Source organism: Callospermophilus lateralis, chromosome 4, assembly GCF_048772815.1.
Source record: "Callospermophilus lateralis isolate mCalLat2 chromosome 4, mCalLat2.hap1, whole genome shotgun sequence".
NCBI lineage: Eukaryota > Metazoa > Chordata > Mammalia > Rodentia > Sciuridae > Callospermophilus > Callospermophilus lateralis.
The window spans coordinates 136,927,235-136,944,764 of record NC_135308.1 but is presented as its reverse complement, the minus strand read 5'-3'; the positions used below and the strand labels follow the sequence as shown (position 1 = coordinate 136,944,764).

General features: G+C 31.1%; 1 protein-coding gene across 2 annotated transcripts in view; it reads right to left on the bottom strand.

Moving 5' to 3' along the window:
* The window catches only part of Tmtc3 (transmembrane O-mannosyltransferase targeting cadherins 3), a 53,983-nt gene that overhangs the window by 13,290 nt on the left and 23,163 nt on the right, over positions 1-17,530 (bottom strand). For both annotated transcript variants that reach the window (XM_076854918.1, XM_076854917.1), the window contains exons 5-10: positions 17,072-17,187; positions 16,531-16,703; positions 11,459-11,711; positions 6,173-6,321; positions 3,896-4,016; positions 2,199-2,310 (exon numbers count right to left, since the gene is read on the bottom strand). In XM_076854918.1, the coding sequence (XP_076711033.1) occupies positions 2,199-2,310; positions 3,896-4,016; positions 6,173-6,321; positions 11,459-11,711; positions 16,531-16,703; positions 17,072-17,187 (924 nt within the window). The remainder of the gene's footprint in view (positions 1-2,198; positions 2,311-3,895; positions 4,017-6,172; positions 6,322-11,458; positions 11,712-16,530; positions 16,704-17,071; positions 17,188-17,530) is intronic.

Below are 17,530 nucleotides of genomic sequence, written 5' to 3'. Positions count from 1 at the left end.
GAAAGATGGGAAGGTAATTTAGAATAAGAGCCTATTTTTTTGTAGGGTTATAAAAAATGGGTTATGAAAGATCATTAGTACTCATGTCTAGCAGGGATATGCTGGAAAGTAAATGGGAGGAAAGGGAGAAAGGAGAGAAGGTTCAAGAAGAATCTAAACAGATCATTACCCAAAGTACACGTATGAAGACACAAATTGGTGTGAATATACTTTGTATACAAGCAGAGACATGAAATATTGTGCTCTATATGTGTAATATGAATTGTAATGCATTCCACAGTCATATATAAAATAAAAAAATAAGAAGAATATAAACAGAGCCAAAGTAGAAGAACAGTATGTGTACCCTATATTTCAAGAAAAACTAATCTTGATGAAAGAGTTATAGGAGATAAAACTGGAGGGAAAGACCAATTGTTCCATTTCTATAATCTTGTGTTAATTTTTCTCTAATTGAAACTTGGCTTTGTCTTGGAGACAAGGTTACCTTGCTTGTACCTATTCCAAGTGTTGACTGAGTTCTTTTTCTTATCCTTTGTAACATTGGGCCTGGAAGAAGATTAGATGTTCTCCTTGATCCCTGATACCACTTGCAGACAATTATCACTCCTTTTAAAAATCACTCTTGTCTAAACATCAGGCCATTGAACTCTATTGTACATTATCCCTCAGAGTTGCAGTCACTAGTCCCTGTGTGCACATTATAGTGTACATACTAGATACTGGGTTCCTATTGCTCCCTCCAACATCATGACAGTCAAAATTCTTAGCCATTTCAAAATCTATACAGATTTAATATTGTGGCCTTGATGCCTTTCTTCCCATGATTTTCACCTCTTTCTACCAGTTTAGGTTGCTCCAACAGACACAATCATACCTCCTAGAAATACTGGGGGTAGTACCCAGCACTCTGTACTTCTGTGAGGACAATTAAGGTGGTGGGTTATTTTTGGTTGTTACTCTGAATTGAAAGTAATGGCATTGGTGGGTACGGATCACATTTGGTACATATACTATAATAAAGTTCTACACTGTTGAACATGTCCCTATTGAAAATATTGCTGCTGTAGCTACACTCTGATACTTAGACGATCCATTCTTCAGACCTGTAATCTGCTGATCCTGTAACTATTTCACTACCACTTACCAACTTTCTCATCTACTCTAAACCAATTTAAATTCTGCAACTCATCATTATAATCACTCCGTTATTCTTTTTTTTTGCTTAGTTATACATGTCTGACAAAATTTTAACTCTTTTGAATCGAATTCTTCATTACCACTGTAGCTTAAAAGTAGTAGGAGAAAAACATGTAACTACACCAACTGGTTTAATTTTAAATTAATACTAATCTAAAGTAGGGTGTCAGAGTTGCCTGGCAATTATACTCTATTTTCCTAATCTACGTAATAGGAAACTATTTTCCTAGTTTCCTTGATCTTTGTTTCTAAGTGTGATTTGTAGACTAACATCAATGGGAACTTATGAGAAATGCAGAATTTTAGGCTCTATCTAACTCTTCATCAGAATATACTTTATAACAAACTCTCTGATTCATACATACATTAAGTTTATGAAGCAAATTCTTGGATCACTATTTCATATCTTTTCCTGTTCTTAAATCCCAAACACTTCTTCCTTTTTATTCTCTACTAATGATTTTACCTTCTATTTCACCGAGAAAACCGAAACAAACAAAAGAAAACTCCAGAAACTTCCTCCTTGTCATCTACTCTCCAGCCTCTTTCCACATCCATATACTGTGCCTTCTGTTACCACATTTACTATCAGTACCAATTTGAATAAAATCCTCATTTTTAGCACCAGATCCTATCTGGATACTGGGTCCCTATTGCTCCTTCCTCTCATCTGTTCAATATCATCATCTAGTTATTTGTCTTTCCACGTGGCATTATTACTTTCCCCAACTGTACTGGATTAGCCCCAAAGGTACTTTTTTTCTTCCATTTCCGAATTGTCTCTAATTCTTCTTCTACTCTCTTAAAATCACTTCTACCAAGCTTGTGCATCCAGCACTCCATCAAAAAGCACATTTCACTGTCATCCAACAACTATGTTAACAAAGAAAAAATTCTCAAATATCTAATATAAATGTTTTTTCCCCCAAAATGTTGTTTTCCTTCTAAAAAAAACCAAAAAAACAAAAACCATTCATCAGTTTACTAATAATGCTTACCTGGCTGAACATGAGTCGCCTGTAGAAAGTATTTCAAAGCTCTCTCAAAGTTCTTTTCATTTTCCAGAGCATGACCCACATTATTCCATAATTTGGCATTATTTTTATTTACCTTAAATACAATTAAAATGAAGTAAATTACATATTAAAAAATGACTCCAAATCACACAGATATTTGAGTGGTGTATTATTAGGAATGGATTGTTTCATAGAGATGTTCCTGGAGATGAAGTCAAATGAAGACTGCTTCACCATATTTACTCTTCTTCCCCTAATGATATACTAAAACCACAAAAGTCTAATTTCACCTATTTTATGTTATTAGAATTGTACTTATAATTTTACATAATCAAAACACAGTGCTGTGTGAAAATTTCTACTCTATTCATATTCCTTCAAGAAAGAAGGTATTAGAATATGAGAATGTTCTTAAAACATTGTATTGATGACTATTTTTATTCTTAACATGTTTAAAGCTATTTAAGTACTCTATTATGGTAAAAGGAACCCTAAGTTCTGAGTCAATGTGTGCTTTTAGAGTTCTCAGATGTGCAAGGAATTCTTGCAGGCAAAGGATGATACCCAACCAAGGAATTATCAATTATGACTATAGGTTTTATTTTTTAAAATTTTTTTTTTAGTTGTAGATTGACACAATACCTTTATTTTATTTACTTTTTAAATGTGGTGCTGAATATCGAACCCAGTGTGTCACACATGCCAGACAAGTGCTCTACCACTGATCTATAACCATGACTATAGGTTTTAACCATTGTTCTGAGAGTGAGAATAAAGAAATTTTCAAAAAATATGGGCTCAAGGTTCACTTGTCTGCAGAGCTCAGGGAGAAGGTGGAATTACTGGAACTACTATTGTGGTCTAGAGGACAGTCATCTGTTATGTACAGTCAGCAATTCCATAAAGCTAGGCAAAAGAGAATAAAGAAATAGACAAAATAAAGTAAGAATTATGAGATTAGAAGATGGGCTTTGATAAGGAAGAGCTAAAATAATTCTTTGCTGATAACCTTTATAGAAAACAAATTTGTGGTTTTAAAAGAACTTTTTTTAGAAAACAAATTTGTGGTTTTAAAAGAACTTTTTTAAGATATTTATTGTCCATTCTATAAGAAATGCTTTACCACTACTTTCTATCAGTTCTGATCTTTTCCATATTAGTAACCATTGATTATCTTTTAGATAGCAGGATTCTATTTTTGTTTGTTGTGTTATTTTATTTCATTGAGTCTAAGGCACATCAACTATAGAACTCACCACTATTTAATGAACCATTAAGAAAAAAAAGTCAATAATTAATTTAGAGATAACTTTCAACGTAAGATTTATGCTTGTTCCAGGTATTCAGGTTAGGAAAAAATGTGTACCCTTAGAACCAATGAAATTCAGTACTACTTATCATGTGGAACTCCAACATGTATGTAGCACAGAAAGAAATATTAACATACTCTTTGAATATACAGCCATGTACTATGTAGATAATTTGTTTATGCCATAAATAATATAAAGAACAAATTATTTTCAATAACTTTTTGGTAAATGACTTAATATTGACAGTTAATGTCTGATTAAAATAAAAACAGCTAAGAAATGGCTAAAAAACAAACAAACAAACAAAAAACCTCTCTCTATATATATCACTGATGACATACTTTCCTGTGATTCTGAACCATACTTTACCTTTAAGGCTGACATGAACAATGTATATTCAGACTCCCAATCCCAATTTCTGTGGAGTGTTTTTAAGGCATGAGTAAGTAACACCATGGATAGACACACCCAGGACAGTTTTTTAAATACACTGTTTAAGAGACCAAAAAAAAAAAAAAAAAAAAATCATATCATCAAAAGCATTTAACTTTATAGGAAAGGTAAACATATGCTAAATGTTCCTAAAGATAATGTTCCTAAAGATAATTCTAACATTCACCCAACTTTGTAGAGAACCAACACCAAAAAAAAAAAAAAAAAAAGTATTATGAATATGAAATTCAGTGTTAAATTACATGACACAGTTGTTCCTGTGCAGGAATAGTTCTACCTACCCAGCCATCCAGAGGCATTCAAGTCTTTTATATAAAATGTTGTAGTACTTGAATATAACCTATGCTTACCTTGTACTTTAAATCATCACTAGATTACTTATAATACCCTATACAAGGTAAATGCTACATAAAGAGTCAAGAAAGAAGTCCCCACATGTCAATAATGATGTGACTTTTATTTTGAAATATATTAAATCTGTGGCTTGTTGAATCTGAAAATGCAAAACCTAGAGATATAGAGGACCAACTTCATACTGACATTTAACTCTTTCAAAAGCTTTTTTCAGAATGACAGTAAATTGATAAATCTAGTTTTAATTGTGACTTTATATATTTAGCATCCTTGGTACCATTACCTACAACTTGAATACTGGCTGTGTTTATAAAGGGTCAATCTTACCTCCTGGCTATATTTAAAGTATGTTTTGCTTAAAAATTATACCATAGGCCATTACAACATTCTTAGAATAATTTTATACTTTAAAATCTGAACTGTCTATTAAAGGGCATAGTAAAATTAACTCCTAATAAAATAGATACAAATTATTTATACAATATACAACTTCAGGCTATTTGAGACTCAATTCCTCATTTATACAAAGATGGTTATACATCATTAATCTCTATGATTCCATTTAGTATTAATGTTATCTGAGTTTGTGTTTTTGCTCCCATACCATGGTTCAATTTCTTGTATTTTGAAAGATTCACTCAACCAGAGTTAAAAAGTATGAATCATTTAGAAAATGGTCATTGGAAGCAGTAAGATGTAAATCTGAACCAAGACTGTTGTTTACTAGCTATGTGATCTTGGATAATTCAAGTAACTTATATAAGCTTCAATTTGCACTTCTGTAAAATAAAGTTAGGAAGTACTAAGATTAAATGAGAAAATAAATCTAAAGGGTAGACTCTTGGAAGATGGTAGGTAATCAAAAATCAGTAATGAGTATACTTGGATATATGGGTAGAAAGTAAGAGAAAAGGTTTGAAAGATGGTGGTGAAAACTGTATATACGGGTGAAATTACCTATGAAGGATGTGCAGTAAAACGAAAGTGGCTATCACTCTGAAAAATATAAATATTCAAAGAGCACATACAGCAAGGAGTAACTGGATAGAAGTGAATGGATAGTGAAGATAATCAGAAGACCTTTTAGAGAAACCAGGGAAAATTTTTAAAATAAAAATGTTGACTGGATGTAAGTACTTGGAGATAATTTGCTAGAAAAATAATGAAAAGAGAAATCAGAATTTTTTGGGTTAGGTGACTAGAAAATGAAAGTGAGAGAAGTAAGCATTTCTATTTCAAGTTGCAGATCTAAATTTAATATTGTTAACATTAGTGTTTTTAACCATTAACAATTTGCTTGTTTTGACAATTTTAGTGATACATATAGACAATGGGTTAAAACTTATTACAATAATCATTTCTAAGTATACTGTTCCTTAATAGTTTAAGGCAACTAGGAAACTAAGCTTATGATGAAGATAGTGATAGCAAGAAATTATGAATTGCCTATTATATGCAGTTTATATATATTGAGAACTCAATAAGACTCACTTAAGAAGGATGACTATATGTTCATTGCATATGGAAGTGGAAATGGTCATTTGTGACTTCAGTTTCAATAATACCCTTGTTTTCAATTGGGTCTGACTCAAGTTTGTTCTGCCTCAGGCTGTAAAATAAAATTACATAAATATTGGGAAGAAGACAGAGTGAGTAGGTACTGTGGAGCTTTCCTAACTTGAATCATAGACAATGAGAAGAAAACAGTAAGATGAAAAAACCCAAAAGGTTAAAAAAGTATAATTTACAAAACTGAACAAAATACAGATTTAACATACTTTAATGTCACATTTAATTCTATATTTAGCAAGCATTAAATGAACAAACATTTTAATTTACCTTTTGTTTAAAATTTTCTGCCACCCATGGGCTACCAAAATACAGAATCCCATGCTAGGAACATACAGTACACGCTCAGCAACAACAAATCCAACAGGAAAAAAAAGGTTTGATGCTGGAATAAATGGCAATGCCATTAAACAAAGTGCCTAGAAAGAAAAAGATAGTTTAATTTTATTAAATTAAAAAACTAAACACTCAATACCTAAATCCAAAATTTTATCATTTCATTTGGATGAATGCATTTGTGGACCATTTAAAAATGATAATATGAAAAATACTAATTTAAACAGTAGGAAGACAATTTAGGGGTGGTATAAACATCAGGATGTATGTAAGCAAGATGCAATGGAAGTCTTAAATTCTGGAACTTATAACTGGAGGATATCTTTGAAAATAATATTCCTAGGTATATTGTTTAGGAATGATTATTTTCTTGAAATTAAAACCTGAACCTTTAATAGCATTTTAAATTTGAAAAGTATATTTAGCTACACTGTTTTTTCACTGTCTTTTTTCTATGAGAAATATACTTGCCTAGTGAAATATATAAAAAAAAAAGATCAATGGTAAATATTTACATCTTTATGTGAAAACTGAATAACTAGGTGTATCCTGTTAATAAAAAAAACTTTTTTGGGGGCTGGGGATGTGGCTCAAGCGGTAGCGCGCTCGCCTGGCATGCGTGTGGCCCGGGTTCGATCCTCAGCACCACATACAAAGATGTTGTGCCTGCCGAAAAACTGAAAAAATAAATATTGAAAAATTCTCTCTCACTCTCTCCACTCTCTCTTTAAAAAAAAAAAAAACTTTTTTGAAAATATTTCTAAAATGACATATTCAACTCAATAGTAAGAAAACAAATAAACCAATTAAAAATGGGCAAAGGAGTTGAATATATTTTTCAAAAGCAAATATTCATATGGTCAGAGATATATGAAAAAATACTCAAAATAAGAAATGCAGATTAAAATCACAATGAGATATCACCTCAGCCTAGTTAGAATGATTGTTATAAAAAAAAAGAAAATACACATAGGTAGGGATGGGAAGGGAAACTTTGCATACTGATGGTGGGCATGTAAAATATAACATAGTCATTATGAAAAAGAGTACAGAGATTATTCAAAACATTTAAAATGGAAATATCATATGATCCAGCAATCCCTTTACTGGGTATATATCTAGATGAAATGAAATTATTATGTTGAAGAGACATATACACTCCCATATTCACTGTGGTATTATTTACAATATGCAAGAAATGGAATCACATTCAATCAAACGGATTGAATGGATAAACAGATTTAAAAAATCAGAGTACTTATGTATAATGGGAATATTATTCAGTCTTAAAAAAAAGGAAATCTTGTTATTTCAACATACACCAGCCTGGAGGAGATTATATTAAATGAAATAAAGACAGGCACAGAAAGACAAATGCTTTCACTTATACATGAGATCTAAAAAAATCTCACAGTCAGAAGAGAGTAGAATGATAATTGCTGGGGGAAGAGGAAATGGTGCAGAACACAAAATTTAATTTAATTTAACAGAATAAAAAACTTTTTAAAAATTAAAAAAATGTTTACACATCTAACTTGTTTTACATATGGCCAAAATAAACTGATAGGAAAATATGTTAAAAAATTTTCAACAAAATTACACAAGTTGATAACATACATGTTTTTGTAACTTTATTACTCTAAGAAACCACATAATACTGGAAACTGAAGACTTTTAATTCTATGCAAGAATTTCTAAAATTATAATACATATACTGAGATAAAATGTCATAAAAATGCTCAGATTTATCGCCCTTGTGAATATGGAATGAAATGTGTTTTTTTTTTTTTTAATTATAAAGCCACAAAATATTTGTACAATTGTGATAAATTAATTAGCAAACTTGTGAAAGGATTTAAGTTTGTCATCAGGACATCTTTCTATGGGCATCTGTTTCTATGTTATTTCCCTGATTTGTTTCACAGTACCTAAATAAATAATAAGTTAATCTCCAGCTTCAGAAGTTTGCATCTTTTCTAATGCAAAGAACTGTCTCTTCCTTATCAAACTTTATTAGTAAAATATAGATGTAGAGATGCATATACTTAGAAAAGAATACTTTCTGCATGAATATTCTTTCATATATTATGACTTCACATAATATTGAATCTGAGGAAAAGTACCATTCTCAAGCTGCTATGTATCACACTAATTTATGTCTGAAATTTCAGTATTATTAAAATAAAAACATAAAGTATTTAGAGTGCACATAATTTTTCACTTCCTAGATATGCTTGACAAAAATAATTTCCCATTAATTCATGGTTGTTCTAAAGCAATTTCATTTGTAGGAATTAAAAGTGTTAAATTCATTCAGAGATGCATCTTAGACTGATTTATAAGTTACAAAAAAAAAAAAACTCTCAGGAAAAGTTTATTGGTTCTAGGATAAGAAATGTGTAAATGTTAGTCTAATGACTAAACTTATAAGTTCTATCAAGTTCTATTTAATGCTGTTTACTAATGTATGCCAATCTAGTTAATTATGAATAATTTTTAATTTTCTTCTAATAACATACACTGTATTGAAAAGGAAGGACAACAGAAAGAGCTACGAGTTTGAAATCAACCAATCACTTATTTCTTATGTAATAGAAAGTAAACTACTCTATCACCTTGAGACTATTTTTTCATAAGTGAAAAAAGACTAACTACTTAAATTGTTGTGACACACATGATATCTTATTTAATAAGAGTTAACATGGTATCTGTTGTTGAAATTACATCTTTGCTCTATTGTTCCTTTGTAGAGATTTTCAGAAAATACCATTTAAAAAATAGCACATTTAAAGCAGTTATACTTAAGGTCACAACTGTTCCTTTTTAAATGTACATAATATATAATTTAGGTAAATCTATTTCATTGGCATTATTCTCTTTTTTAAAAAATCTAGCATATATTACATATACCATCATTTTATTTGTCAAGCTTTAATTCAATCTCTCCTTTTTGTTTCAATCTTTCTTTTATCAGAACCCCAATTTTGAATAATTCTGACATTTATCTATGCTGCTTGTATTTGAGCAGCTTGAGTAAGTCCCAAAGCTGACTAGATTAATATCCTCATAAATTCATGACCACCAACTTCAAATTGATTCTTTTTTTTTTTTTTTTTTTTTTCCCGGTATCAGGGATTGAACCCAGGGCCCTTAACCACTGAGCTACATCCCTAGCCCTTTTTATTTTTTGAGACAGGGTCTTTCTAAATTGCTAAGTTGCTGAGGCCGGATCCTTCTGCCTCAGCCTACTGAGTCACTGAGATTATAGGGTGTGCTACCAGGCCCAGCCTCAAATTGATTCTTAAGACTGCTTAGAATTTCTAGGTTTCTGACAGGTGTTATTCTATTCTCTCTGAATGTTTGAATCTTGATTGCTCTTCTCAATCTTTTGACCCATTTTACTTTCAGCAGGCAACCATACTAATTTACAGAGAAAGGTAAAGCCATAAGAGAAAAGTTCCTTTAATTTCTTGCTATTAAACCTACTAACATCCATATTCATTCCCATTTCCCTTTTTCCTGTGAGTTTCCTCCTTCTATTTCAGGTCAAACTTTTGCTTGGTATTTCCCTGCTTTTCCCTTCTACCATTTGTTTCAACCTTTTCTAATCACCTATATCCTCTGTAGCAAAATTTAAACATGCTCTTGCTTATCCAACCTTAAAAATTTTCTCAGTGTCAATATATCTTTTAAGCTCCACCATTGGAGCCACAGTAACTTGTAGCTAGTATAAACTGATTTAATCAACATTTCAACTTTATTTTTAAGCCAACTCATTAGTGATATCTCCTAACTTCTAAAAGATAGCTGAGTACTCAAATGAAAATGTTTCTAAGTATCAACCAATCAAGTTTTTCACCAATATTATTTTTACTTTTGTATTTCCAAATCAAGTCACTCCACAGAAATAAATTTCATTTAATTAACTAATGGATCTATAAGAGGTCAAATCCAAGAGATATCACTTTTCAAACAGAGCTCACTTTTCTATTCAACAGTGTCTGTTAAGAGTTAAACATTCTGTCTTTTCTAATATACTTTCCTACTTTTCTGTTCCCTTGGTCTGTCTCCTATTCAAAATCTGAATATGGGAGTTGCTTAAGATCTAGTTGTAGGCTTCTCTTTTCACTCTACTCAGTCACCTTAACTATTCTAAGGGTGAAATGAGATCAGATACTTTAAGGCATCTATAATGAACATGAATTAACTTTTGTTGTACGCATCTACAATGGTACCAGCTAGCAACTGTTCTTGAACTGAAAAAATCCTTGTTGACAAAGGTTGCTCTATAATCTCTCTAAATGCAATCCTACCTACATTCTGGTTTCAATTAATTACCACTATGCTAATGAATAAAAATTTTATTTTCAACTTTGGCAACTCTTTTTGACATGAAGTACTGTTCAAAATCTATACTAGGATGCTTTAAATAACCCTCACATTCAACATGTCCAAGGATGATGTAAACACGATCTCTCCCAAATCTTATATTCTCTCAGCCACTGGCTTCAAATTTCTCTAGAAGACAAGCTCCCTGGAAATGGGACCTTATATTTCCTCTTATTATCATATTCTGTGTATAAAGTGCTGCCTAGTATGCATTTAGTGGCTATAGCCAGAAATGAAATATTTTTGAAGCACTATATTTTCTAATCTGTAGTAAATGCTAAGAAAATGTTATAGATTATTACTGTCTTTAATAATTAAAAGGAAGAGGGAAAATAACTAGAGTGAGGAAGAACTGAGGGCAGAGAGGGAAAATTACAAATAAACAGTTCAGAAAAATGACAACAACAAAACCTTTCCAACTAAACAGGATTCTCTGAAGATAGCAAGAGCTATCTCAGGAAGTAATGAATATTTTGCTAATGAGAACTTAACATATATTTCTCTAGCTGCATATTTCATAGGACACTCTTCTCTATGAGAGGAAAATAAGTACACATATAAACCATTTCTTCATATATATATAATCTAATTAGATAAAGCTAAGAGAAAATGAACTTAAAAAAAAGACACATCTTGATTTTAGTTTCTACCTAATTAGGAAAATTACATGCCTTGCTTTATAATTTTAGGATAAACTAAAATAAGTTTATAAATTAAACGTATTTGTTGACCAAGGAAAGACACTGCTTTAAAAAGATGTCTTTGATGAATTAAAGATAGTCTCAATCAACTGGATGCAACATTGCAGAAAAAGTGAAAGAAATTTCTTACCATTAAAACTGTCTTGGAGGAATCACCAGGATATCGGAGACTGAATATTCCCAAAGCCCCCAGAAAGCAAAAGAAAGCAAAAGTAGCAAGATTTCGAATATCTAGAAATGACTCTATAAGTGGTATTGTTCCCATGGTCCAATCACAGCACAGCTCTGAAGGATTTAATAGAAGCCAAGCATTCACAGGAAGGAGGTAGTTGAAAGTTAGCTGCCTTGTGGGAGTTGGGCTTACAGCAGCTGGGTTATCAAACCTGTATAAAGAATTAAAAAAAATAAAAGCTACTTATAAGAAAACACTTTTTAAACACAAATTTTATTCTACAACATATATAAATAAAATACTGAATATTGCATAAAATCATTACTAAAATTCAAACTATCTGAATTATATGAAATGTCTAGTTGGGAGAAGTGATATTTATGAAGAATTACTTGAAGAATAAGCAGGTCATCTCTTTCTAGTTATTATTAGAATAATTCATACTACAATATGACATTTGGTAGAATTATTTTCACTAAATCTCATTAAATGTTTCCCTACATAAGACATTTATTTTAGAGAGAACTGCTAGTAGTTAGTAAAGCTAAATGCTAATTTTTATTAAAAAAATTAAGTTTTCTACACAAAATTTGTTTTTTTCCTTTCATGGACAGAGAAAACTATATTACCTCCTAACTTAACCATCCTTGCTTTGATTATTAGGAAACTAAAAACTAAATTTCTAGTAGAGAGTTGTAATTGTGTAGGTTTATGTAACATTCTAGTTGTGTTCTAACTTTTTTTCCTAGTATATTAATAAAATATATATTAGTTTATTTCTCTGAAAGTTTCTCTGAAAGTTGACACTTTTTTTTTTTGGATTTTTTTTTTCCTGTGCTGCTAAGGATTGAATCCAGAGCCATGTGCATGTGAGGCAAGGCTCTCTATTAACTAAGCTATTTCCCTAACCCCTTCATCATATGTTAATTATGTATTTTATTAGCATAGACTATTTGATGTAAATTAAATTACTTTAAAATAGTACATTACAAATGAATAATTTTAGATTTGTATGTTTTTATCTATCTTCCAATTCTTTTGGCAATGTTAAAATATAACAATAAAAACCCAATGTCATTTTTAAATAATTAAAAAAAACAAACAACATTTACCCCTTAGACTTGATTTTCTTAAAATGTTAAATAACTGAGAAAAAGCACATGTTGAATAATTTTTTTTAAATTTTCATATTTGAAATCTCTATACATATGAAGAATAATAAATTATGTTAGTACTTGAACTTTCAAAAAATTTGGCATAAATGAATACAAAGCTTTTTTCCTATATTTATTCCTATATTTAGGATAGCTGATATAGAAAAAAAAAGTTAACTTTAAAATAGATCAAATCATATTATAATCAACGTAAAACAAATCATTAAAATCAGTTTCATAGGGTGGTGTAACAGAATCAAATTCATATACATGCACATGTACATATTTTTAAATGCTTATATTTAGAAAATATATATTTAATGATACATGTTCCAGACACAAAGAGCCACAAAGACAATATAAACCACATTTCAGACTGTAGAAACAGACACAGAAAACAGTTCATTTAAATTCTCTAAATGGAGTAATAATCAGAATAAAAACATTGAAACTAAGGGCTAAAGGATATATAAAAATATATATGTACAATTTAATCCATTTCCAATACTGTTATACCTGAATGAGTTCAGTTTTATATGGCTCGACTCAGAGTTAAAAATTCTGCAAGTTGAAGTCATTCTTCTTTAAATAAAAAATAATACTGAGGTCAATTAATTATGTGAAAACACTATAAAGTTTTGGACTTAGAAAATTATCTGAAAAAAATTTATTCTATTCACTGCCCACAATGCAATGACATGGAAAGTACCCTGGCCTATGTGCTGGAACACCACTGGACATAGCTTAAGTTCAATCATCATCTTGTACCAACTTAAAGCTCTATCTAGGTATTAAATTTTCACTAGGTAGGTGCAAGAAGATGATGGAACTCAGGCTGAGTCCAGTGGTATATCTGAAGTTGAGAAGATGGAGCTTCAAACACCAGAAGCCTGAGGAGCTCAGGGGTCTATAGTTAGTTGGGTAGAATATCAGAGAGAAGAAAAATGATAAGAAAACTTAAGAGACTGCAGAGCGGCCCCACTATCTTTCAGTATTGAGGAGTTCCTGCTTGAATATAGATGAGAAGAACTGTCTAAGGTTAGTGGACTGAATCATGTCTCCCCCAAATGCATGTCGATCTAAAACTTTAGACTATGGCTTTTTTTTGGGGTGTGGAGTTTGCCAAAGTAATTAGTTAAGATGAGGACATATTAGAGTAGGCCCTAAATCCAATGACCATGACCTTATACAAAAAGGAGAAGATAGATATACATGGGAAAGAAAGCCATGTAAAGACAGAATAGATTAGAGTGATACAGCTACAAAATCAAGGAATGTTGAAGCTTGTCAGCAATCAGCAGAAGGTGGGAGAGAGGCATGAAATATATTCTTCCTCAGTGCCTCCTCAAGAAACCAATTGTGCCAACATCTTAATTTTGGACGTATGGCTTCCTGAACTGTGAGGGAATACATTTCTATTGTTTTAGGCCATTTACTTTGTGACTGTTAAAATGATCTTAGGAAAACTAATGGGAAAGAACATTTTGAAAAAGGATAAAGAAACAGGACGAGAAATGAAAGTCCCATAAAATTATACAGAGGAAGGAATGCCCTCAGCACCCATGTGAAATCTTCGTAATTCAGTCATTGGTATAAGTTAGAAAGATGTTAACGTGCAAATTTAGCTGATTCTAAAGCCTGCTGTGGTCCCACTAAGAGTTTAAAAGTAAGACTAGAAGATAAAACATTTTTTATAACTTACATGTATCCCAGAACAAAGCTCAAAAATATTTATATGGAAATACATGAAGATACAATTAATATATGGCATCTATTCAAAATTTACCAGACATGCAAAGAAGCAAAAAAATAAAAGTCACAATGAGAAGAAAATTTATTCAATATAAATTGATCAAAATGGCATGGATCACAGAAAAAGTATTGAAGGATAATAAAACAAAATAGATTATGTAGACATATGAAAGACATTAAAAAAATTTGAATCAAGACTTCCTTCTAGAGATGAAAACAGTTTCTAAGATGAAAAATAACTAGATGAAATTAACAACAGATACACACACACACACATACACACGCGTGCACGCAAAACACCTTCCAGCCGTACCCCCCCCATTAACATGACATAATAATAATAAATGTTACAGAAGGCTAAAGATACAGGATGAGAAAGGATTTCTTACTGAAAATGTAAGCCAAAAGATGTAGGGCAATATTTTTAGAATACTGAATGAGAAATAGCAAGTGTAGTATTCTCCACTCAGGCTGGGGTTGTAGCTTAGTGGTAGAGTGCTTGCCTAGCACGTGTGAGGCACCAGTTTCAATTCTCAGCACCACATAAAATTAATGAATAAAGTAAAGGTATTGTGTCCATCTACAACTAAAAAAATAAAAAGATTTTTTAAAAAAGATAAAATAAATACATCTTTAGATATAAAAGCTAACAGAATTATTGCTGCATACCAAGAAATGTGCAAGTCTTTCATGATAAGGAAAAATGTCACTAACAGAATGCAGAGCCCTGGGAAAAAAATAATTTCATGAGTTAATAATATAAAAGACTTTTATCACTGAAATGCTTAAAGATAAGCATCTAAAGCAAATGAAACAACAATGCATTAAAATGTATGCTCAAGGGAAATATACACAAACAGCACAAAGGGAAAGTTCTAAGGAAGATGGGAAAGTAAAAAGGAAACAAACAGATGAGAAAAAGAGAAAACAATTAAGGTAGAAGATTTACATCCAATGTATCGATAATTATATTAAATATAAATGGACCAAATATTTCATTTTAAACACCTCAGATTATCGAATCAAACAAAAAACAATGATTAAGACCCAATTATATATAACCTACAAGAAATTATTTTAAAATATAAAAGCAGCCAGGATTGGTGGCACAAGCCTGCAATTCCTGACTCAGAAGGCTAAGGCAGGAGAATTGCAAATTTGGGTCCAACCTTAGCAACTCACTAAGTAACTTAGTGAGACCCTGTCTCAAAATAAATGGTAAAAAGGGCAGAAGATGTAGATTGCAATAAAGTGTCCCTGGGTTCAAACATCCAACCACCCCCAAAAAGCAAAACACACACACACACAAAATATGTGTAGATATAAAACATATGTATACGAGGGGAGGGAGAGATAGATAAAAAGAAAAAAGATGGAAATATATGTATTATATAACACTAATAAAGGAGAGCTGGCATGACAATTTTTTTTCCTCAGTAGGTAGCTCTACCACTAAGCCACATACATCCTTAGTACTTTTTTTTTTATGTTGAAATAGTTTCTCACTAAATTGCCAAGGCGGGCCTGAAACTTGTCATCCTCCTGCCTGAGTCTCCCAGGTTGCTGCAATTACAGGTGTGTGCCTTTGTGCCCAGCTGGAGTGACAAACTAATATAAGACAGAGTGAATGTTTACGTAAAGACTATTACTAGCAATGAAGCTCATTTAATAATGATAAAGATATTAACTCATCAAGATGATGTGGAAATCCTAAGCATTTATGCGCTTAAAAACAGAGCTTAAAAAACACATGAAACAAAATTGAAAAAACTGCAATAAGACAAATCTACAATTACAGTAGAGATCTCAATATTCTTCTCTCAACAACTGTTAAACAAAAATCACTAAGGATAGAGAAGACTCCACTTTAACCTTAATACTTAACTAATTTGTGGGTCATTATCCTTGATGTGGTGGTTTCTTGGATGTACAAGTATGACAGAACTAATGAATTTGTATATTTTAAACATGATCTGCAGTTTTAAAAGTATATAGACTATACCTCAATAAAACTGCTAAAAAAATTCAGTGTAAATCAGACTTTCCCAAACATTTATGATCACTTAAAGTCCAAAGTTAAAAAGGCAAAATGATTAAAAATAAAAAAGAACCAGAATTTCATACCTTGTAAACACTGGAAGTTGGGACTGAATAACCTGGACTCTAATCACAACAAGCAATAACGTACTGAACATCAAGACAATGAGTTTTATTAGTGTCTGCAGCATAGAAAATGGAATGCTACCCTTTCCACGGAGAAACTGTCCAGCAGTACTACATAATAATGGAAAAGTATACTGAAAAAGAAAAAAAGTTTAAATAATAACAATATGTTTTAAATAATGTTTTAAATAACAGTACTTTCTAAATGCAAGATTAGATAAAAAATTAAGTATAAATATAAAGTCAACATGGAACAATTTGTGGAACTGATAATGAACAAAATTGAGCCCAATACTCTTATCCAATAATAAATTATAAATTATACCATAACAGTATTACTATACTTTACCACTGATTTCTTTAAAGAATTTCTTTTGCAAATTTTTGATATCATTATTGGTAAGCAAACTGATTTATGTAATTATATATATAAAAAATAAGGTTATAAAAATCTGATTCAACTAGGATAAAAGATTGCAATAAGAAAGTTTATTTTCCTTACCCCCTGGGCAATAAATACTTCATACACACAACAAATCCCCACAACTGTTATTCCTTGTTCTTTACACAGTGTTGCAACAGCCACTAAAAACACTGTCAGTGCAATTGGAGTCCAAGCTGCGATTTAAGAACAGAACAATAAATAAAAAAAAAAAAACTAAATGAAATAATTTTATAATATCATACAAAGATACTTTAAACTTTACTTGTGATTTCATATCAACATTTTTGTTATTTCCTATTGGTTAATACTTCACATTTTAAAATGTATTTAAATCTTGCAATTTTGAAGATTTATCAAGATGTGTAATTTTAACTAAAAATTTCTGTGTAGATGAAAATAAGCCAATCAAGTACTAATTTTTAAAACAAAGGCAGAATGATAAATTTAGACAAATGTATCAATCTAAAAAACAGACAAGGGCGCCAGCCAAGCCAGACTGGAGGAGGAAGCCGCCCA